This window comes from Anomalospiza imberbis, chromosome 27, assembly GCF_031753505.1.
Source record: "Anomalospiza imberbis isolate Cuckoo-Finch-1a 21T00152 chromosome 27, ASM3175350v1, whole genome shotgun sequence".
In the NCBI taxonomy this organism is placed as follows: Eukaryota; Metazoa; Chordata; class Aves; order Passeriformes; family Viduidae; genus Anomalospiza; species Anomalospiza imberbis.
In genome coordinates, this window is record NC_089707.1 from 4,600,827 (window position 1) to 4,622,025 (window position 21,199).

The following is a 21,199-nucleotide window of genomic DNA, read 5'->3' on the forward strand; positions in this document are numbered from 1 at the left end:
AATGGTGCCGTGTCCTGGGCTCCATCTGCAGAATTATTTCAGTGCAGATGCTTTGCCTGGGGAAGGGGAGGAGGAGGACTGAGCCCCGGGCAGGAAAAGTGCAGCAGTGAGGAAATTTCAGCTCAGGAAAATGAAACTCTGGGTGTTCCTCTCCGCAGGGCCTGAGCTCACCCTGCCCACGCTCCGGCCCAGTGGCAGAGCTGTTCTCATCCAGAGCTGTGGGTCTGTCCCCACAGCACCAGGGGACACAATTTGCTCTGTCTCAGCCCAAAGCTTCCCACATCCTCATCCCACTTGTTTTCTGCTGTTTCTGCTCTCCAACTTTTTCAGTCCCCACCGCTTCACTGCGTCACTTCTCTTGCTGGGGCACAAACTGTGACTTGAAAATTCAGTTCAGTAAAAACAAGCGAAAGAAAATTCTACCAAAAAGCCCCACCCTGGTCCAGGAGCTCCTGGAGGGGAACAGAGCTGGGATGCAGCCAGCACTTGCTCCTCACCACACCCCTGGCGAGATGGGAATCGGGACATTTGTGCTTTAGACCTATTTTGGGAAGAGCCGAAGGGAAACGGTGACCAAGGCTGATATGGAGAAGTGGACCCAAAGCAAGCTGATGGCATTTACTTGGTGCCAGGGAGATAAGCCCAGGAGGTGCCAGCCAGCACCTCCACAGCTCCCAGAGCAGGTGAGAACGCTCTGAGCACCAGGATGCCCTCACCAGGGGCGTTGTGCAGGTGACAGGGACCTTCCTGAAGGCTGTGAGAGCTTGGGAGGCTCGTGAGAGAGGAAAGGAATTTGGAAGGGATGAGAAAGAGAAGGATTTGTGAGCGAGGCACTGCAGTGTCTGGGAACAGCATTCCTGGGATATGGGAACTATGCAGGCAGACAGCTGGGGACAGGGACTGTGATTCATCCTGGATACTCGGGAAGCAGGGAAAGGGCACAGGGAGCCAAGGCAGTTAAGGAGGGATATAAGCAGGAGAATAAGCAAAGGACCCAAGGCTTTATGAACTATAAACACTGCGATGGAGGAGCTTTGTATTCAAAATAAGCAAAGGCAAATTAAAGGAAGGAATTAGGGGAAGGGAAAGACAGAAGTGAGGAGAGAATGAGCAGAGATCTGTGCCCAGTGCCAGGTGAAGAGAAAGTTCTTCCCAGGTTTTTTACTGGGAAGGGGAAGCCTGAGAAAGGGTGTGGAGAAATGAGTGGAGGTGGTGTCAGAAAAAAGGGGTCTCCAGGAGAGTCCTGGGTGCTCTTCAGAGCATCCAGGCAGGAGGGGAAGAAGTGGATTAAAGGAAAAGTGGGACCAAGGAGCCAACTTGAGGAGCTGCATCTTCACTCCTGGCTGGAGAGCAGCCATGGCACATGAAATTCCTCAGTGTCCACATGCACCAGAGTCCGCACCACGCTGATCCCAGCTGGCTGGAGGAAGGATAGAAACCCCCTTCTCATGGCTGGCAGCCTCAGGAATCCTGGCAAAGCAAGACAGGGAGCAGCCCTGCAAGGGAAGGACCCTCCAGGCCTCTACTGCTCCAGAGGATGAGCCCATTTTTGTGTCAGTGCCTGTGCCATGCCCAGGCTGCTGCAAGAAAATACCCAAAACCACTCCAAGTGTCAGTGGTGTAGTAAAATGCAGGCAAGCCCGGTGGGAAGAAATGCTGATATCTGACTCCAGTTCAGAAGCTGAATGATTTCTTTATTACAAATATGCTGTAATACATTAATATATTATTTAAAGGAGATACTAAAACTACAAACCTACTTTTTAAAACTACCATATCTCACTAACTCACACCTCGTGCCCCTCTCTGAGAGTGCAGCCACAGGTGGGTTGGATTGGCCATCAGCTCAAACAATCCTCACCAGAATCCAACCAATCACCCCAGGTAAACGATTCTCCAAACACATTCCACATGGGAAAAACAAGGAGCAGAAAGAGAAATTGTTTTCTCTTTCTTTCTCTCTGTGCACCTCTATGAAAAATCCTGAGAAAGAGAAATGTGCTTGCCACAGGATGGTTCTGTGCCCAACAGGGACACTTGCTCCTTGACCCCAGGAAGACAAGGAGATCACCTCCAAACCCTGCCCTGAGCACATCCTCCCCCCTCTGATCCTACAAGGATCAGAAACAAGGAGGATGCACCAGGAGCTTGGCAGCATTCAGGGAAAAGGTCACCAGCCTGGGATTGCTGCAGGTGCAGCAAAACCTGCTCCCACAAGACCTGTTCTCCACTCCCTTGGGAACCTCAGCGTTACACGGCTTGGAGAAGTTTCCAAACCCTGCATCCTGACTCCCAAGCCAAACACCAGTTCCCCTCTGTCCTCCAGCTCCATCCTGAGCCCTCAGCCAGTGCCCAGCACGCCCCACACCTCCCAGTTCCCCTCAGGGAAAGGGAGAGCACCGAGAGGCTCCTTTGGATGCAGGAGGCACCAACAACTCTTGGGGAAGCTTGGGAAAGTTTAATCCAGCCAAGATATTCATCAGCACCAGGGCAAAGAGCTGAGTCAGGACAAGGAAGGAGCTGGGGTTGTTTAGCCTGGAGAAGAGGAGGCTCAGAGGTGACCTTGTTGCTCTCTACAACTTCCTGAAGGGAGGCTGCAGACAGGTGGGGTCGGTCAATTCCACTGACAGAACAAGAGGACACAGCCTCAAGCTACGTGAGGGAAGGTACAGGTTGGATATTAGGAAAAAAAATTTTCACCAAAAGAATAATAAAGTACTGGAATTGTCTTCCCAGGGAGGTGGTGGAATCACCATCTCTGGATGTGTTTAAAAAAAGACTGGACATGGCACGTGGTGCTGTAGTCTGGTTGAGGTGTTAGGGCATGGGTTGGACTCGATAATCTTGGAGGTCTCTCCCGACCTCGTTGTTCTGTGATTCTGTGAAGGATGTGCAGGAAGCCAAGTGTCAGATGCCTCCACCTGTGCTTCACTTTCACACAGCCCAACAGGTTCCGTGAGGTGCTGAGGCACTCCTGAGGCCCTGAGCTGCCATTCCAGGGCAGCCTCCTTCCTCCCAGGCCGGGTCCATCCAATCCCTCATCCCTGCAAGCTCTCCTGATGGATCTGCATTGATCCACCCCAGCTCCGGGGTTTCTGTCTCCCTTTATCAGGCCTGCACTTCTCTTAATCCCATCTCAGCCCTCCCCAGAGCAGTGAGATAAGAGGCAGGCTGGAAAGGCTGATAAAAAGGGACTGAACAAATCCATTAAATGCTGTTTCTGTGCCAGGAATTACAAATCCCAGCCCATGGTAATTAGGGCTCTGCCAGCCAGAGTCCCAGCACAGCAAAGCCAAGGGAGGGATGACAGGGTCACTCAAATATATCCTGAGGGGAAAAAAAGCAACACCTGGAGGACCAGGACATTTTGGACAATTTGCCAGGTGTGGCATTGAGGGGCTGTTTGGGGACAGAGGTGGCACAAAGTACTCAAATCAATGCAAGTACAGACTAAACCAGTATGACCAGTGCCCTCTGGCAGTGGAAGCCATTCCCTGTGTCCTGTCCCTCCATCCCTTGTCCCCAGTCCCTCTCCTGGAGCTCCTTCAGGCCCTGGAAGGGGCTCTGAGCTCTCCCTGGAGCCTTCCCTTCTCCAGTGAACCCCCCCAGCTCTCCCAGCCTGGCTCCAGAGGGGCTCCAGGCCCTCCTCTGGACTCTCTCCAGCAGCTCCAGCAGCTCCAGCAGTTGTACCAGAGCTGGAGGCAGCTCTGCAGGTGGGGTCTCAACTGAACAGGGCAGAATCCCCCCCTCCCCTGCTGTGGGATTAGCCCAGGTCACCACTGGCTTCCCCAGATCTCTCATTTAAAACCCCAAACCAACCCAGGAAACACCAAATCACAGGAAAAAATCAAAGCCAGGACATTTTGTCAAGGTACTAAATCAGAGAGTGAGGAACAACTCATCAGGATAACTGGGACACGTTTTGATTGTGACCTCTGGAAAAAATTTCCCTGGTATAAATGGAGATTAATGGACATTTCAAAAGACAGTTGCTTTAGCTTAACCCCTCCCTTCCATGTTTTTCTTGGGATGGGACCTAAGGGATGCACAAACAACGTAAAAACTAACAAATACTAATAAAATAAATAAATCCAGACGCTCATCCAACCAACACCCTCCCTGGAACAGATTCAGATTCTATTTCAAATGACATCTTCTAAAAAACAAAGCCTTTCTCAGGAAAAATAAACCACGGCCACTTCAGAGAAAAACACAGGAAGAACTGCCCAGGATCTCCCAGTTTCTGGAAGGCAGAGGCAGGAAAACAGGTCAGGAGCAGAGCATTGAGCACAATATCACTGAGTACCTGGTTTCCCCTAAATCTGGGGATTTTCTGCTTTTTGAGCAGATTTTTTTTTGGACTCCTGATGTCTGTTGGGATTTTCCAGCCCACCCTGGAGCCAGCCCCAGCCCTGGCAGGAGGTTGTGGGTTCTTCTCCCTCCTGGAAGTGATGACAAGGTGCTTGGTCTTCTCCAGCTGTCCAAAGGCTCGTTAGGAAATGGCCCTAATTAAGTTTGATGGATGGGGACTGGGGATTATTCCTAATCTCCCTGCAGCAGCCAGACCAGAAAGGATATTTCACACAAGAATTCAACTGCAAACACTGCAACTGCACAGCACGTGCGTGGCCTGACTCCACAGACCCAGAACCTGCTCCCAAGGTTTCAAATCCCCAGGAAAAAGGCACAAAATGAGGAGAGCTGGATTGGGATCCCATGGATAGTCCCTCCCTGGAGTCAGCTTTGCTATAAAATGGTTTGTTGGATAAAAATAATTGGGTTTGTAAAGGTACATAATGGGCCCCAAATCACAAAACTGAGTTCAAAATTTGAATGTTAAGGATTTTCCTCCTCAAAAAAAGAAAAAGATTATTTGTTTTCCTGTGTTTCCTTCCCTCCTTCTCTGATGTGAGAGGGAATATTCCACACAGGAGGATATTTGAACATCCAAGCCCTTCCTTGAGCATTTTAGTCTTTGCATGTGGGCTGCAAAATAATGGAAGAAATCAACAGAGAAAACACATAAAGCAGAAAAAAAATCCAGGTCTCTCCATTCCCAGTCTGAGCTCAAGCTGAAATCAAACAATTTCTCCAGGTTTTCTGTACATGGATCTGCCTTGATGACCTGGAGATCACCCAGCAGGAGAAATCTGAGCTTTTGATGTCACAGCAAAGTACAAGAGAATAGCTGGGATAATTCACACAGGCTTGCTCAGACCCTAGGACACAACATGCTCAAGCAACACCTGGGAAAGAAATGTTCCTGACCTGGGAAAGGGGGGGAAAAAAACAATTAGGATGAGCCAGATCAGCTCCTCCAACCGGTTTTCTGCAACCACAATCACAAAGAGTTGCATCAGTGCAAAGGGGAGAATATGGGGCAGCTCATGGGGAAAATACAGACACATGAAGAAAATATAGATACAGGCAGGAAACACAAATGCAGAAAACACGGATATATGCAGAAAACATAGTTACATGCAGAAAACACAGATGCAGAAAACAGATATATGCAGAAAATACAGATATATGCAGAAAATACAGTTACATGCAGAAAATTGAGATATATGCAGGAAACACAAATGCAGAAAACACAGGTATATGCAGAAAATACAAATGCAGAAAATACAGATACAGGCATAAAATTGAGATATATGCAGAAAATACAGATAAATGCAGAAAACACAGATATATGCAGGAGACACAGATACAGGCAGAAAATACAGATATATGCAAAAATACAGATAAATGAAAACACAAATGCAGAAAACACAGATATATGCAGGAGACACAGATATATGCAGAAAATACAGTTACATGCAGAAAATTGAGATATATGCAGGAAACACAAATGCAGAAAACACAGGTATATGCAGAAAATACAAATGCAGAAAATACAGATACAGGCATAAAATTGAGATATATGCAGAAAATACAGATAAATGCAGAAAACACAGATATATGCAGGAGACACAGATACAGGCAGAAAATACAGATATATGCAAAAATACAGATAAATGAAAACACAAATGCAGAAAACACAGATATATGCAGGAGACACAGATATATGCAGAAAATACAGATACATGCAGAAAACACAGATACATGCAGAACATTGAGATATATGCAGAAAACACAGATATATGCAGGAGACACAGACATATGCAGAAAACACAGATATGCAGAAAATACAGATATATGCAGAAAATACAGATACATGCAGAAAACACAGATATTTGCAGGAGACACAGACATATGCAGAAAACACAGGTAAATGCAGAAAACACAGATCTATCCAAGGCAAACGATGCTTTTAACCAGCCCAGAGAGGAGTGGGGGTGCGCACAGATTGCAGCCAGGACAATCCCCCCTGCTTTAGCTCTCCCACACCGGCTCATCCAGGAGCAAATCCCCGTGGGCTGAGCTCGTCCCTGCCCAGGTGCGCTCCCGGCGGTGGCACCGATCCCACCTGAAGCGCTGCAGTCCCCGGGAAAGCGGGGATGGAGCACCCTGAGCCACCCCAGCACCCTCCGCGGGCTCATACCCCCCTCTCGTGGCAAACCCTCGGCTCCCGGACCCCAGAGGAAAGGATTTTCCAGAGTTTGATCCCGCTCTGGATTCCCGGAGCACTTTCCAGATGAAGATGAAGCTGATGAAGCACATGGGTATTGATGATCTGCAGAGAGGCAGCAGCAGCAAAAGCAGCTGCGGGGAGAGGCTCTCCGAGTTCAGCAAATGCTGCCCAGTGCAGAAAGCTCTGGGGCAGGGGAAGGAGAGGGAACAGGGAGGTTTTGTGGGGGAAAACAGGTCAAGCTGTTCAGTCATGCTTAGGAGACCAGGATGCCACATTTAACCAGGAAAGGGCAGCCCAGTTCTTAAGTGAAAGCTTTGGGAAAGCTGTCACCTGGTTTTAGACCTCAGTGGTTCTGTGGAGCAGCAGTTTTACAGCCCTGCATGGATCTATCATGGCATATCCTGAGTGGGAAAGGATCCACGGGGATCAGAGTGCAGCTCCTGGCTCTGCAGAGACCCCAACAATCCCCCCCCCCGTGCCTGGGAGTGTTGTTCAAAGGCTCCTGGAGCTCTGGCAGTGCTGCGTTGCAATCCTTGCAGATGAAAACCAGCACAGACGGCTCTGGCTGCCCTTCCCTGACCCAGTTTAGGATGGTTTTTTGGGGACACGGACCTGTTGGAGCAAGTCCAGAGGAGGATTAGCAGGATGGAGCACGTCTCCTACAAGGAAAGGCTGGGAGAGTTGGGATTGCTCAGCCTGGAGAAGCGCTGGGGTGGCCTCACTGTGGCCTTCCAGCACCTGAAAGGAACAACAAAAACCATGGAAATAGACTTTGGGCAAGGGCCTGGAGTGACAGGACAATTTGGGATATGGAATCTGTCCTGCTGGGAGCGGGAAATCCCCTATTGGGATGATGAGCTCCAGCTCCCACATCCTCACACACCACTAATCACAGCTCCTTCCCAAGAACCCCCATCAGAGGGGACACAAATCTCGGTCCTCAATCCAATCAGCACCCCCACGAATTTTGGAGGAACTCAGTGGGTTTGAGACATTTCCTGCCTGTCAAACGCTGCTGGAATGAGCTGGGACTCAGCAGGGGGAGGGAGCTCGTGTGCCCACACACGCAGATGTAACCTCATGGCAGAATTAAGCCAGCCTAGACAGCAAGTGCCTTAGACCCTGCTGAGAAGGGATCTGGGGACAGAGGGGGAGAAACGACTGGGGAGGGAATTTTCCAGCTCAGGAAGGGGAGTGGCAGGGCTCACTGCAGCCTCCTCACTCCCCTCCAGGACACAGAGTCACATCCAGGCTCCGAGGCGCAGCCAAAGCCTCCTTGCTTTCCCTGCACTTCCCACATCCCAGGCACGGCCAAGGGCTGCTTGGAAAAAGCTGCTCCTTCACCCTCCGAGAGCCCCAGCAGAGCTGCCAGAGCTGTGTGAGTGCAGCAGAGCCTGCATTAACACCCCAAAGATCCCACAGGATCTTCATCAGGGCTGATAAACCCGAGCTGGGTTGCTCCCTCCCTTGTGCCCAGCAACATCTTCCCATGTCACGATTTTCCAGGGACACCACCACCTGTCTCCTTGCCTCTTCTCCCCCTGACTTGCACAGACCCACGTACACAGGAAAGGTACAGCTGCCTTTTTTTGTCACGAGAGGGCTGAGTTAGGCTTGAAGTGACAGATCCTGGCCGAGAGATGCCCTGCGGTGCTGCTGAATGCAGGTCACTGCACAGCACAGTCCCCTGAGGCAGCAGGAGCAGCCTGGAGTGGCACAGCTACACGGGACACAGATTAAACCACCTGGATACGAATCCCTAAAGAAAAGGGGACACCCCCCACCAGCAAGGTCACAGCCCAAGAGTGGCTGTCCCTCAAGGCAGGGAAGGGCAAATCCTCAAGATGCATTTTTAAGGTACGGGTGATTCTTCCAGAGCAAAGACAGGATGGAAAACTGGCCCAGCCTCATCCAGGGGATGGGTCTCATTTTGCAAAGTCTCCTCAGCTGCTGCAGCACGGGCTGCTCCAAGCTGAGATGACATTGCATCAGTCCTTTCCACCTCAGGAGCAGGAAGATAAAAGCCATCTACCCTTAGTCTGCAAAAATCCTGGGTTAGGGACAGCTCTGGATAAAAATAGCACCAAGTTTGTTTGTTTGTTTTTTTCAGAGCTAAATTAAAATGTAGGGAGGTTTATTTTTTGTGATTCTGCTCAGGTGAGACCACACCTGCAGAGCAGCCCCAGCCCAGGGAGGACGTGGAGCTGCTGGAGAGAGCCCAGAGGAGACACCAGGATGATCAAAGGGATGAAGCAGCTCTGCTGGGAGGAAAGGCTGGGAAAATTGGGATTGTCCAGCCTGGAAAAGCTCCAGGGTCACCTAATTGTGACTTTTCAGTGCCTGAAGGAGCCACAAGAAACGTGGAGAGAGACTCTGGACAAGGGATGGAGGGACAGGACACAGGGAATGGCTTCCACTGACAGAGGATGGGATGGGATATTGGGATGGGCTATTGGGAAGGAATTCTTCCCTGTGAGGGTGGGGAGGGGCTGGTTTGGGATTCCCAGAACAGCTGTGGCTGCCCCTGGATCCCTGGAAGTGCCCAAGGCCAGGCTGGAGCCACCTGGGATGGTGGGAGGTGTCCCTGCCCATGGCACCAAAGGGGTGGCACCAAGGCTCCATCCACCTGTAAGACACCCCCAAAAACACCTGGAATGAACAGGAACACGGGGCAGGGATCAAACTTATTCATCAATAACAAGAAAAGTGCCCAAAATAGCAGTTTTGGAAGGTTCCAAAGCTACTTGAGAAGCCAGGCCAGATTTGACAAATAGTTCCAGCCAAAGTGGAGAAAATAATTAGAAAAACATTGAAACGTGTCATTTTTAGTTGTTGTTCTTATTTTTTTTTTAACTGAAACATTTTACTTCGGAAATGATGAAACATTTTAGTCCCAGCAGGATCTTGGAGCCTTTGTCCCAGCGAAACAGGAATGTTTATTCGGTTTGTCACTGACTGACTGAGTTAAATGTCAGGAGGAAATTTCAGCGTTGCTTTCTCGCGTAAAAATAAAAATTAAAAATACACACAAGATTTTATCTGGTGGCACACAGGGCATTAGAAGAGTCCAGATAAAGGGTTGAAGGCAAGCACCTTTCCTGTCCAGAGCCTCAACTCCCCTAATTCCCAACGGCTGAGCCACGAGGGATTAAGCAACCTGCACGGAAAGGGGACCGGGTGACCTCAGGTGACAGCAGAGGCCAGAAGAGAAGGTTCCTTTTGGGAGCCTCCCATGGAACTGCCCCAAAACAGCCCTGGGAACAGCAGGGTTGAGGGTGATGAAGGCTGGGAGGGACAAAGGCTGGTGAGAGATGCCCCCCAGAGCCACCAGCACGGAGAATTGGGACCTTCCCCCTGCTCCCATGCCCAAGGCACTGGGAACAGCCACATCCTGCTTCTCCCATCAGCACAGCAGCCTCTGCCAAGGAATCCGCCTCTTCCAGCACTGGGGCCTTGGGTTGCCTCTAATTTTAGGGTGTGATGAAAAGGTTTGGGGTCTCCTCCAAGCTTTCCCAACAAAGGGCTGAGTGCCACAGCCAAGAGCCCCGGGATCCCACAGCGCTCTCAGCACTCCCACGTGAGCCCAGATGTCCCGTCCCTTTCCCTGCTCCGTCCCTTTCCCTGCTGCTCCCTGCTTTCCACTGCTCCCTCCTGCCTTTCCCTGCTCCATCCCTTTCCCAGCTCCCTCCTGCCTTTCCCTGCCTTTCCCAGCTCCCTCCTGCCTTTCCCTGCCCACACACCATGGCCACGCCGCCAATCCAAGGCCTCGTCACCATGGATAATTATCCCGGCTCTGGGAATGCTCCCGGTGATCTGATATCCACAAGAGGCCCCGGGCTCCAGCCCGCTCCGAGCTCATCCCAAATCCACGGGCCTTGCCCAGATCACGACCTTTAGCTCCTCCAAACGCTAAGTCAGCTCTTCAACCAGCCAGGAGGGACCTGCAGCAGGAAGAGCCTTCCAAACTCCATGACACAAAGCCTGGAGTGGCCATTTCCAAGCTTTGGGGGTGCACACCCCAATTCCAAAGTGTCCCAGCACAGGTTTTTTTTCTTGGAGCAGACAGAGCTTGGTGTGAGGCACAGAGAGCCCGGCGTGTCCAGATGGAGGGGATGGAGCTGGTGATTACAGCAGGGAGGGAATTGGGAGCCGGGACGTGAAACCAGAGAGGGGAAACGTTTAAAGCTTTAATCTTGGAAACAGCTTCCTGATAGGAGATTTATGAGCAATGGGAACAGTCTCCTTTGCAGAAGGCTGGAAGCTGTGCTGCTGAAACGAGACCGGATAAAAGGGGAGACAACACATGAGGAATGGATTTGGTCTGAGCAGAAGACAGGACCCGGACGTCCCCCGCTGGCTCCAGCCACCTTCCCACACACCCAAGCCCACACCTGGGGCATTCAGCCCCCTGGCACCAGTGACCAGCAGAGGCTGTCACAACATTCAGCACAGCTCCACACGAGTGTGACCAGTCCAAAGCTCTCTCCCCATGGCAGCTGCTCTTGGGGCTGCTACAGAGCCTCATTTTTTTGGCTAATTCCTAATTCAGACCCCGGGGCTTGACACATCCGACTTTTGTGTGGGAGCCTGTGGAAGGGGCAGGTTCATTAATACGTGTTTAACTTGGACCTTGAAGGAGCTGAACTTTTCCTGACTTAACTCTCCCTGTATCTATATCCCACTTTCCTGTAATCAACCTTTCCCTTTTTCCTGCCTTGGCCTTTCCCAGTGAGTTCGTGGGTATTGGTTTTCTCTGGAGCTGCTGGAGGATGTGGGAGTGACAGCTCTGGCCTTCCAAGCTATGTATTCACCCTACATTTATCCAGCTCCTTGTTCTCCTGGCTCCTCTTCCAACCTCAGCATGACCTGAAGGGCTGAAAAGATGAAGGAGACAAGAGCCAGCACCTCTCCAAACCTAGCAGAGAGTCATGGAATGGTTTGGATTGGAAGAGACCTCAAAGCTCACCCATTCCCACCCCTGAATGGCCAAGAACATCTTCCACTAGACCAGGTTGCTCCAAGCCCTGTCCAGCCTGGGAAATGCTTTGTTGGGAAGCTCATCCAAGGCTCAGCCTCGTAAAGCTGCCGAGCCAGAGCCCTGAGCAGGGATTAGATGCTGAAGTCTGACCTCAGCCAGGTGCAGCCAGCCCAAAGAGCTCTGACTTCAGGCTTATTGCCCCAAAAAACCAGCAGTGAAATCACTTCATTAATCCTCAGAGCCTCGTTTCCTTCCTTCCTTCCTTCCCCCGGCCAAGCTGAAGCTTAAAATAGTATTTTGCATTCCTCATATTTCACTCTAGAACTAATTAACACCAAATCAGCCCACAACAGCCTGTCCTCATGGTGCAACCTGCCCACCCTTGGCAGCAGCAGGAGCACCCACAGGGCTCCCAGCTCCTCCCAAAAGCCATTTCTGATGGAGCATCTGGATAGAACTGAGCTAAAACTGGAAAACACCAGAATTTAAGACCCACGTGCACTTTCACCTCCACCCCACGTGCACACACAACTCAGCAGTGCCCAGCGTTGTGGTAATCCCCCAACACCACAAGCAGTGGCTCTTCCAGAGCTTCCAGCAGCTCCTAAATTAGGACAAAACCCACGAGTTAAGCTGTCTCCACGTTGGTGCCTCCACGGAGCAGGGCTGACCCCGTGTCCAGCCTCATGGACAGTCTGAACCCAGCTAAAAAAATCTCCTTGGATTCAGAGCAAGGCGTGGGACGGGGAAGATGGAGCCCAGGTCTTGCTGCACTTGGATTTCGCAGCCTCTTCTCGCCCTCTCAGCAGCCGAGCCAAGCGTGAGTCAAACGCTGCAGAGATGACGGGGATGACGGAGCTGGAAAGGAAACGTCATCCAGGAGGGCTCCAAATACGTCACCCATGAGACATCAGCCCCCTCACTGCAAGCAGCTTCCTCGCTCACACTCGCCAGGCTCAGAGGGGCTGCGGGGCAGGAGGAGGGCGTAAAGAGCGGCACAAACACAGCGAAGACGTGGCAGCTACAGGGGAGGGAGGAAAGGTCAGACACACCACGCTCGACGCGTTTGTTTGGTTTTCAGCCCAAGCTTCCACCCACGGACCAAAGGCAAGGGCAGCTCACGAGCAAGAGCTGGTTCAACCCTTCGGCACTGCGCAGTCCTTGCGTTCACAGCTTAAAAATAACCCTAAAATGACAAAAAGCCACGCCAAGCACCCCACATCTCTGCAGAGCTCCATGCTCTCCCCTGATAGCTTGAGGCAGCAGGAAACCAGATAACCCCAAAAACAGGAATTGAAGGAAAGACAAAGTGGCACTTTGTGTGTCCGGCTGACGTGACGCTGTTCAGTTCTAAGTTGAACTCAGTGGTCTCAGGGGTCCTCCCAGCCATGCCCACCCTCAGGGGCCAGGCCTGGTGCAGCAGCTGTGACCCCCTCACACCCAGGCGTCCCCAAAGAGAAGCCTGAAGGAGCTGCCACAAGGGACAACACCTCTCCCCGGTACGAGGGCTGCACAACGGCCTGCCTTCCCTGCTTGGGCAACCCTGACCCTCATGAGGGGCTGTGGGCAGCCCCCGAACCGGGCTGGGAGAGCGTACAAAGACCATAGCGAGGACACACCGCTCGGCCGCGGCTCCCGCCGCTCTGAGGGGACGGCGCCGCCGCTGGGCCTTTTTATACCGCGCGCGCGCCCGGTCACGTGGCCCCGCCCCGCCGCTGACGTCATCGCCGCGCGCGGCAGCATGGCGGCCGCAGCGGCGCCCGGCGTGGCGCCGGTTCGAGCCCGGTGAGTGCGGGACCGCGGCCTCGGCCCCTCCTGAGCCCCCCCGGGACGTGCCCGACCCCTCTGTAACCCCCCCCCAGAACGGGCTCGGTCCCTTCACAACCTTCTCCGGTATGTGTCCGGTCCCTTCTTAAACCGCCCGGTACATTACTGACGCCTCCATAACCCCACTGGTACCTGCCCCGTCCCTTCGTAAACCCCCCCGGTACATTCCCGACCCCTCCATAACCCCCCAGTACCTGCCGGGTCGCTTCATAAACCTCCTGGTACATTCCCGACCCCTCCATGACCCTCCCCAGTACATTCCCAACTCCTCCATGACCCCACCCAGTACGTGCCTGGTCCCTCCAGAATCCTCCCAGTACATTCCCGACCTCTCCACACCCCCCCAGTCCATCCCCAGCCCCTCCTGCCCCCGGTACCCCCCCATAACCCCCTCTCCTGACCCCTTTTTCCACGGACACCCCCTTTCCCCGCAGGTTCCTCACTTCCAAGGAGCAGTTCCACGCCTACCTGCGGGCAGGGGGCAAGGAGGAAGAGGAGGAAAAGGGGGAGAAGAAGGAAGAGGAGCAGGTCAGCGAACCCCCAGCCAAGAGGGTGAAGGCAGAGGAGCTCGGCCAGGATGGGGAAAGCCGAGGGAATGCTGGAGAGGAGGAGGAGGAGGAGGAGGAGCGCCCGGAGAAGAAGAGAGCCCGGGGGCAGAACAAGAGCCGCCCGTGCATGAAACCCAACAGCTACGAGCAGAGCAGGCTGTGCCCCTCAGTGACACAGGTGGGACACAGGGCCCTGCTCTGGCTGGGTTAGGTGGGATTTTGGGAAGGAATTCCTCCCTGGGAGGGTGGGCAGGCCCTGGCACAGGGTGCTCAGAGCAGCTGTGGCTGCCCCTGGATCCCTGGAAGTTTCCAAGGTGAGGCTGGACAGGGCTTGGAGCAGCCTGGGACAGTGGAAGGTGTCCTGCAGGTGGGACTGGATGGGATTTATAGTCCTTTCCAACCCAAACCAGTCTGGAATTCCATAAAAACCAGCTGGAAGAGGGTGGCGAGGGATGAGCTGAGTGTCACCTTCCTTGAAGTGTGTCTATCCCTCCCTCCTGGGAGCATTCCCTCCATCACCTGGGCATCTCAGGTGAGCCTCAGAGCAGCTCTGGGCTGTGCTGCTCCGTGCCCACCTTGCCCTGCTCCGTGCTGTCCCCAGGGCTGTGCCGGGCAGTGCCATTTCGGGCCGCGCTGCCGCTTCCTCCACGACGTGTCCGAGTACCTGGCGGCCAAACCGGCCGACCTGGGCCAGCGCTGCGTCCTCTTCGACACCTTCGGCCGCTGTCCCTACGGTGTCACCTGCCGCTTCGGCCAGGCCCACCTCGGGGACGGCCACCAGAACCTGGTCAACGCCGCCCTGGCCCAGCAGTGGGAAGGGAAGCTGCTGGTGAGGAACGGCCTCTCCAAGGACCTCCAGCAGCAGCTGCGCAAGAGGAAGTTCAGCTTCCAGAAGGCCGAGGAGTTTCTCCGTGGGCTCCGTGGTGGGAAGGGAGGCAAAGCCATGGGGGGATCCACAGAGGTGTCCAACTGCTCTGCTCCCCAGGAGGGCCTGGGAGACAGCCCTGTGCTGCAGGAGCAGGGAGGAGATCCCAAACCTGAGGTCCTGCAGAGCTCCCAAAGGGCCGAGGGCGCTCCCAACCCTGAGGTCCTGCAGAATTCCCGAGGGGCCGAGGGTGCTCCCAACCCTGAGGTCCTGCAGAGCTCCCAAGGGGCTGAGGGTGCTCCCAACCCTGAGGTCCTGCAGAGCTCCCAAGGGGCTGAGGGTGCTCCCAACCCTGAGGTCCTGCAGAATTCCCGAGGGGCTGAGGGTGCTCCCAACCCTGAGGTCCTGCAGAATTCCCGAGGGGCTGAGGGTGCTCCCAGACCTGAGGTCCTGCAGAGCTCCCAAAGGGCTGAGGGTGCTCCCAGACCTGAGGTCTTGCAGAACTCCCAAGGGGCTGAGGGTGCTCCTAGCCCTGAGGTCCTGAACAGCTCCCAAGGAGCTGAAGGTGCTCCCTCCATCCCAACGCTGGGCCCGCTGACAGATGAAGACGTCACGAAGCTGCGGCCGTGTGAGAAGAAGAAGGTGAGAGTCCCTTGTGTCCTGGTCCCATGGTGGAGATTGTGCATGGAAAGATGGAAGAGAAACCCCTTGGAATGCCTTTATCTGGGGGAGGCAGGCAGAGCATTTCTTATTTATGGAAGGAGCTCCTCCCTGTGAGGGTGGGAAGGGGCTGGGATGGAATTCCCAGAAAAGCTGTGGGTGCCTCATCCCTGGAAGTGTCTAAGGCCAGGCTGGACAGGGCTTGAAGCACCATGGGATAGTGGAAGGTGTCACTGCCTGTGACCAGGGCATGGATCCAAGCCAAACCATTCTGGGATTCCATAAAAACCATTGCAGCTCTGCTGACCTGTTCCTGCATCCCTGTTTTGCAGCTGGAAATCCAAGGCAAGCTCTACCTGGCTCCACTGACCACGGTAGGTTGGTAACTCCATCCTTGTGCCAAAGCTCACTGTGGGCACGGTTGGAACAGAGCAGATCTGACAATCCCTGTCCCTGCTGTCCCTGCTGTCCCTGGCAGTGTGGAAACCTCCCTTTCCGACGGATCTGCAAACGTTTTGGAGCAGATGTCACCTGTGGGGAGATGGCTGTGTGCACCAACCTGCTCCAGGGCCAGTCCTCCGAGTGGGCTCTGCTCAAACGCCACCACACCGAGGACATCTTCGGGGTGCAGGTGAGGGTTATCACCCCACAACCCACCAGAAACTCACTTCCCAGGGGAAAAGCTGCCTCTGGAACTCAGGGAAGCTCCTTCCCTTTGGCAGCTGGAGGGAGCCTTTCCAGACACCATGACCAAGTGTGCAGAGCTCCTGAACAGGACAATTGATGTGGATTTTGTTGACATCAACGTCGGGTGTCCCATTGACCTGGTCTACAGAAAGGTGAAAAGTTCTGTGGTGCATTTTCCTTCCATGAATCCTTGTCTTCACCCTCATCCTCTGCTGCCTGATTGCTCTTTCCAGTCTGATCCAGAGCTCCCAGTTCATTTATGATCTCAGTGAGATGGGGAATAAGGAGCAGGGAATGGCTGTCTCTGCCTGGCAGGATTTGGGAGGGAGAAGCACTCTGGAGAGTTTTTGCTTGAAGGATCCACTTTCTCCAAACTTTAAGATGCTCCAAGGACTCTCCACTGTGTGAGGAAGGTCCTGAGATCCATGTTTTGTCCCTCAGGGAGGAGGCTGTGCTCTGATGACTCGCTCCAACAAGTTCGAGCAGATCGTCCGCGGGATGAACTCGGTGAGACGGAGCACCTGGAGGTGAGCTGATGGAGCCCAGTCCAGCCTGGCCTCATCTTCCCACCTCTGCAGGTGCTGGATGTCCCACTGACGGTGAAGATCCGGACTGGGGTGCAGGAAAAGGTTAACGTGGCTCACAAAATCATCCCCAGGATCCGGGAGTGGGGCGCGTCCATGGTCACGGTACGGGGACGGATGTGTGGGGTTGGTGGCTGGGGAGTTCTGCCTGGAGATCAGATGGGGATGAGCTTCCCCTGCCTTTGCTAATAAAAGAGGAAAATTCAGGTGCAGAGGGTGTTTTCCTCCCTGCTCCTGAGCCTTGGGTCCATGATCATGGAATCCCAGGATGGTTTGGGAAGGGACCTTTAAAGCTGATCCCATCCCTTTCCACTATCCCAGGCTGCTCCAAGCCCTGTCCAGCCTGTCCTTGGACACTTCCAGGGATGGGGGAGCCACAGTGGTTCCTGCAGTGCTCTGGAGCAGGAGTTTCCCCCATTCAGGAGTGGGGAATGTGGGATCAGATCTTTGTATGGGGATTAGTTCTGGCCCACGGTGCATTCCCTACAGAGAGCCACTTCTTCCTCTGGCTCACAAATAGCCCAAACATCCCTCAAAAGCCTTCAGCCCTTTCAGCTCTGCTCAGCCCTTCCTCAGCCTGCTGTCAGCACCCTGGCTCTAAATCCAGTTCATTGTGTCCAGTTCTGGGCCCCTCGGTTTGGGAAGGACATTGAGACACTTGAGTGCATCCAGAGGGGGCGATGAGGCTGGAGAGGGGCTGGGAGCACAAATCCTGTGAGGAACCACTGAGGGAGCTGGGGGTGCTCAGCCTGGAGAAAAGGAGCCTCAGGGGTGACCTCGTCACTCTGCAGCTCCTGAAAGGTGGCTGTGCTCAGGTGGGGTTGGGCTCTGTCTCCAGGAAGTGACAGAACCAGAGGACACAGCCTCCAGCTGTGTCAAGGGAAATTTAGGCTGGATATTAGGAAAAAGTTTTTTATGGAAAGAGTGAGAAAGTATTGGAATGGTTCTCCTGGGGAGGTGGTGGAGTCACCACCCCTGGGTGTGTTTAACAAAGCCTGGATGTGGCACTGGGTGCCAGGGTTTAGTTGAGGTGTTGGGGCTGGCTTGGACTCGATGACTTTTAAGGTCTCTTCCAACCCGGTGATTCTGTGAATTCTGTAAATCCAGAAGTGCATCCCCAGGGATCCCTTACCCAGCTCTGCTCTGCCAGCACCCACAGATCCCGAAGTCGATCCCAAGGCTATTCACAAGGCTCCCTTCCCCACCCTGGTGTCCTTGTCTCTGTTCCTCCCTGCCTGTGCAGCGAGGTGTCCCTGGCTCTGTCCCTCCCTGCCTCTCCCTCCCTGCCTCTGTTCCTCCCTGCCCGTGCAGTGAGGTGTCCCTGGCTCTGTCCCTCCCTGGTTCTGTCTCTCCCTGCCTCTGTTCCTCCCTGCCTGTGCAGTGAGGTGTCCCTGGCTCTCTCCACAGCTGCACGGGCGCTCCCGGGAACAGAGGTACACCCGGAGTGCAGACTGGCATTACATCGCTGAGTGCGCCCGCATTGCCAGCCCCATGCCTCTCTTCGGTACGTGGGGCTTCCTTTGGCACTCGTTTCGTTTCAAATCCCTTCCAGAATGGGGAGGAAGAACGTGTTCCCAAGGGTGGTTAGCATGGGGGAAAGGTTGGAGCATCCCTGGTGCTGCTGAGGGAAGGGACACGAATCACTTGGCGTGATTAAACCACCTTTTAAAGGGGTTTTCTTGGATTTTGTGGCACAAAATCTCTAAACCTTCAAGGAAACGAGCTGGGAGCGAAGGAGGAGAGAGGAGAAGGCTCCTTTTTTCCTTGTAAGGGAACATCCATCAGAAACATCCCTGGGAATCCAAACCAGCAGCCTCTTTGGACCATCTGGCTCTTGGACATTGTGTCCATTTTGAATTTTATCCCATGCCTGGATTAGCTCACTTTGACTTGTCCTCACGGATCTCTTTGACCTCTGGCTTCTCCCTCCTTTCCGGGCAGGAAATGGGGATATTTTGTCCTATGAAGATGCAAATCGAGCCATGCAGATGGGAGTTTCTGGAATCATGATAGCAAGGCAAGTGCCTGTGTTTCCCTTCACTCCTGAGCTCTGGTGGTTCAAGAGGAAAAAGAAAAAAATAGGATTTAGAAAAATCCCTAAACAAACCCCAAAGCATGGAATTTCCTCTCAGTGAAACCACTCTGATAATTGGTAAAATCAATTTGTATCAGTTGGAACTTCTTGTTGGAATGGAAAAGAAGATTTAAAGCAGAATTGGCTGGAAAATCAGTGCTGGAAAGTGTCTCAAATCTTCAGGAGCATCTGTGATGGGAATAACAATCTCTTTTTTTTTTTTTGTTTTTGGTTTTTTTTTTTTGTTTTGGCTGCAGAGGGGCACTCATCAAACCCTGGCTTTTCACAGAAATCAAGGAGCAGAGACACTGGGATATCTCCTCCAGAGAGAGATTTGACATCCTCAAGGACTTCACCAACTACGGCCTGGAGCACTGGGGGTCAGACACTCAGGGAGTGGAGAAAACCAGGAAATTCCTGCTGGAATGGCTCTCCTTCCTGTGCAGGTAACGCTGCCCAGCCAGGAGGATCTTTAAACAATAATTAATGAATGCCTAGCTCTCACTGGTGTTGCATTTTGTTTTATTGCAGGTACATTCCAGTCGGGTTATTGGAGCATCTACCTCAGAAAATCAACGAGCGGCCGCCCTATTACCTGGGGAGGGACTACCTGGAGACCCTCATGGCCAGCCAAAACGTGGATGATTGGATCAAAATAAGGTAATGAAGCGTCAAATTTCATTTCAGTTGCTAAAAAGGGACGTGGCAGAGACCCTGTAGGGCCACAGGGACGTTTGAGAGCTGGGGATTGAACACTGACCCCTCCTTGGGTTTGGTTTTGTGGTTGTCTTTCCTCCCTGGAAGTGCCCAAGGCCAGGCTGGACAGGGCTGGGAGCAGCCTGGGCTAGTGGGAGGTGTCCCTGCCCATGGCAGGGGTGGCACCGGATGGGCTTTAAGGTCTCTGGATTAATTCTAGAATTGATTCTTTCTCCCAGTGAGCTGCTCCTGGGCCCTGTCCCGCCCAGCTTCACCTTCCTGCCAAAACACAAGGCCAATTCCTACAGATAGGGCTGGCCAGGCCCTGTCCCTTGGCATCAGGAGGAGCTTGGATGGGCTGTGAGGAGGAGCAGGGCTCCTGGCAGTCGGAATAAAGCTGATGTTTTTAGAAGCTGCTGAGTTTTTTGCCTTCCTGCCCCGCACCAATCCTGGCGGACAAACACCTGTTAGTGGGGGGATCTTTGCTTCCAGTTCACAGCCAGATCCGTCCCCCATCGCTGAGAAAGAAGCCTCACTTCCCACCAGGATGTCCTCGGGAGTGACAATCTCCCAGGACGAGGAGCAGCAACGTCCCCCCAGCCCTTCTGCTGTCCCCCACAACCAGGGTGACACGGAGTTGATGTTCAAGCTCCAAAGAGAAGAATTGTGAAGGTTCTGGGGACAGCCTGGCGGGTCTCAACAGCATCTCCACACCTGGGGGACCCCAGTGGCACCAGCAGAGTGGGGAGAGCGGTGGTCCCAGCCCGACAGCGCTGCTGCCATCCCTCACGGCCACCTCCACAGGGGTGTCCCCAGGCACCCGCAGCTCCCCAGCCACTCTGCTGCCACCAAACCAAGGTGTCGGGCACAGGGCAGGGCTGGGGCACCGCGGGGATCCCCAGCTCGCCCCACCACAAGCCCCTGGACGAGCTGCTGCCTCGGCAGGTGTCATGGCGGCGCCCTGTGCCTCGGTAGCTGTCATGGCGGCGCCCCGGTAGGTGTCATGGCGGCGCCCTGTGCCTCGGTAGCTGTCATGGCGGAGCCAGGAAGCGGAAGTCGCTGTCACGTGACACCCGGCAGGTTCCGCGTGCGGGCGGCGGTAACGCCCGGTAGGGGCGGGGAGGGCACGGAGGGGAACTGGGAGGAACTGGGAGGAGCTGGAGGCACCGGGAGCCGGGGTGGTGTCCGGGAAGAGGCGCTGGGGACCCAGCGGGGTAAGTGGAGGGGTACAGAGATAACGGGGGAGAGCGGGGGGCACGCAGTGGGTCGGGATGGGGGGCAGTGGGGGAACTGGGAGACACTGGGGGACACTGGGGGGAACTGGCAGGCAATGGGGGACACTGGGGAACACACCGGGAGGTACTGGGGGTCTGGGGGGTGTGGGGAGGTACTGGGGACACTGGAAGGTACTGGGGGACACTGGGAGGTAGTGGGGACACTGGGAGGTACTGGGGGACACTGGGAGGTAGTGGGGGACACTGGGAGGCACTGGGAGGTACTGGGGGCCACTGGGAGGTAGTGGGGACACTGGGGGGCACTGGGAGGTATTGGGGGACACTGGGAGGTACTGGGGGCACTGGGAGGCACTGGGAGGTACTGGGGGCACTGGGAGGTACTGGGGGCACTGGGAGGTACTGGGAGGTACTGGGGGACACTGGGAGGTAGTGGGGGCACTGGGAGGCACTGGGAGGTAGTGGGGACACTGG

General features: G+C 54.1%; 1 protein-coding gene and 2 long non-coding RNA genes across 5 annotated transcripts in view; 2 read left to right on the forward strand and 1 right to left on the reverse strand.

Annotated features, from left to right (window-relative positions):
* Positions 1 to 21,199, forward strand: part of LOC137463017 (uncharacterized) — a 158,613-nt gene that overhangs the window by 130,686 nt on the left and 6,728 nt on the right. The gene's annotated exons all lie outside the window — the stretch shown is intronic.
* On the reverse strand, positions 9,397 to 13,182 carry LOC137463018 (uncharacterized). Its single transcript, XR_010993820.1, has 2 exons — positions 13,043 to 13,182; positions 9,397 to 11,440 (listed from the first exon to the last, which is right to left on the reverse strand). It is a non-coding gene; the product is annotated as an uncharacterized lncRNA (long non-coding RNA).
* DUS3L (dihydrouridine synthase 3 like) lies at positions 13,232 to 19,905 on the forward strand. 3 transcript variants are annotated; one of them, XM_068173904.1, is made up of 13 exons: positions 13,232 to 13,337; positions 13,814 to 14,105; positions 14,529 to 15,434; positions 15,785 to 15,826; positions 15,931 to 16,083; positions 16,175 to 16,291; positions 16,581 to 16,646; positions 16,718 to 16,828; positions 18,131 to 18,227; positions 18,665 to 18,740; positions 19,055 to 19,243; positions 19,329 to 19,457; positions 19,733 to 19,905. In XM_068173904.1, the coding sequence occupies exons 1-13, from the start codon at positions 13,294 to 13,296 to the stop codon at positions 19,803 to 19,805; spliced, it is 2,295 nt and encodes a 764-aa protein (XP_068030005.1). In that variant the 5' UTR covers positions 13,232 to 13,293; the 3' UTR covers positions 19,806 to 19,905. The 3 variants fall into 3 exon arrangements, with proteins under 3 accessions (XP_068030005.1, XP_068030002.1, XP_068030004.1); XM_068173901.1 differs by lacking the exons at positions 19,055 to 19,243; positions 19,329 to 19,457; positions 19,733 to 19,905 and having other exon boundaries at positions 14,529 to 15,312; positions 15,358 to 15,434; positions 18,665 to 18,989; XM_068173903.1 differs by lacking the exons at positions 19,055 to 19,243; positions 19,329 to 19,457; positions 19,733 to 19,905 and having other exon boundaries at positions 14,529 to 15,267; positions 15,358 to 15,434; positions 18,665 to 18,989.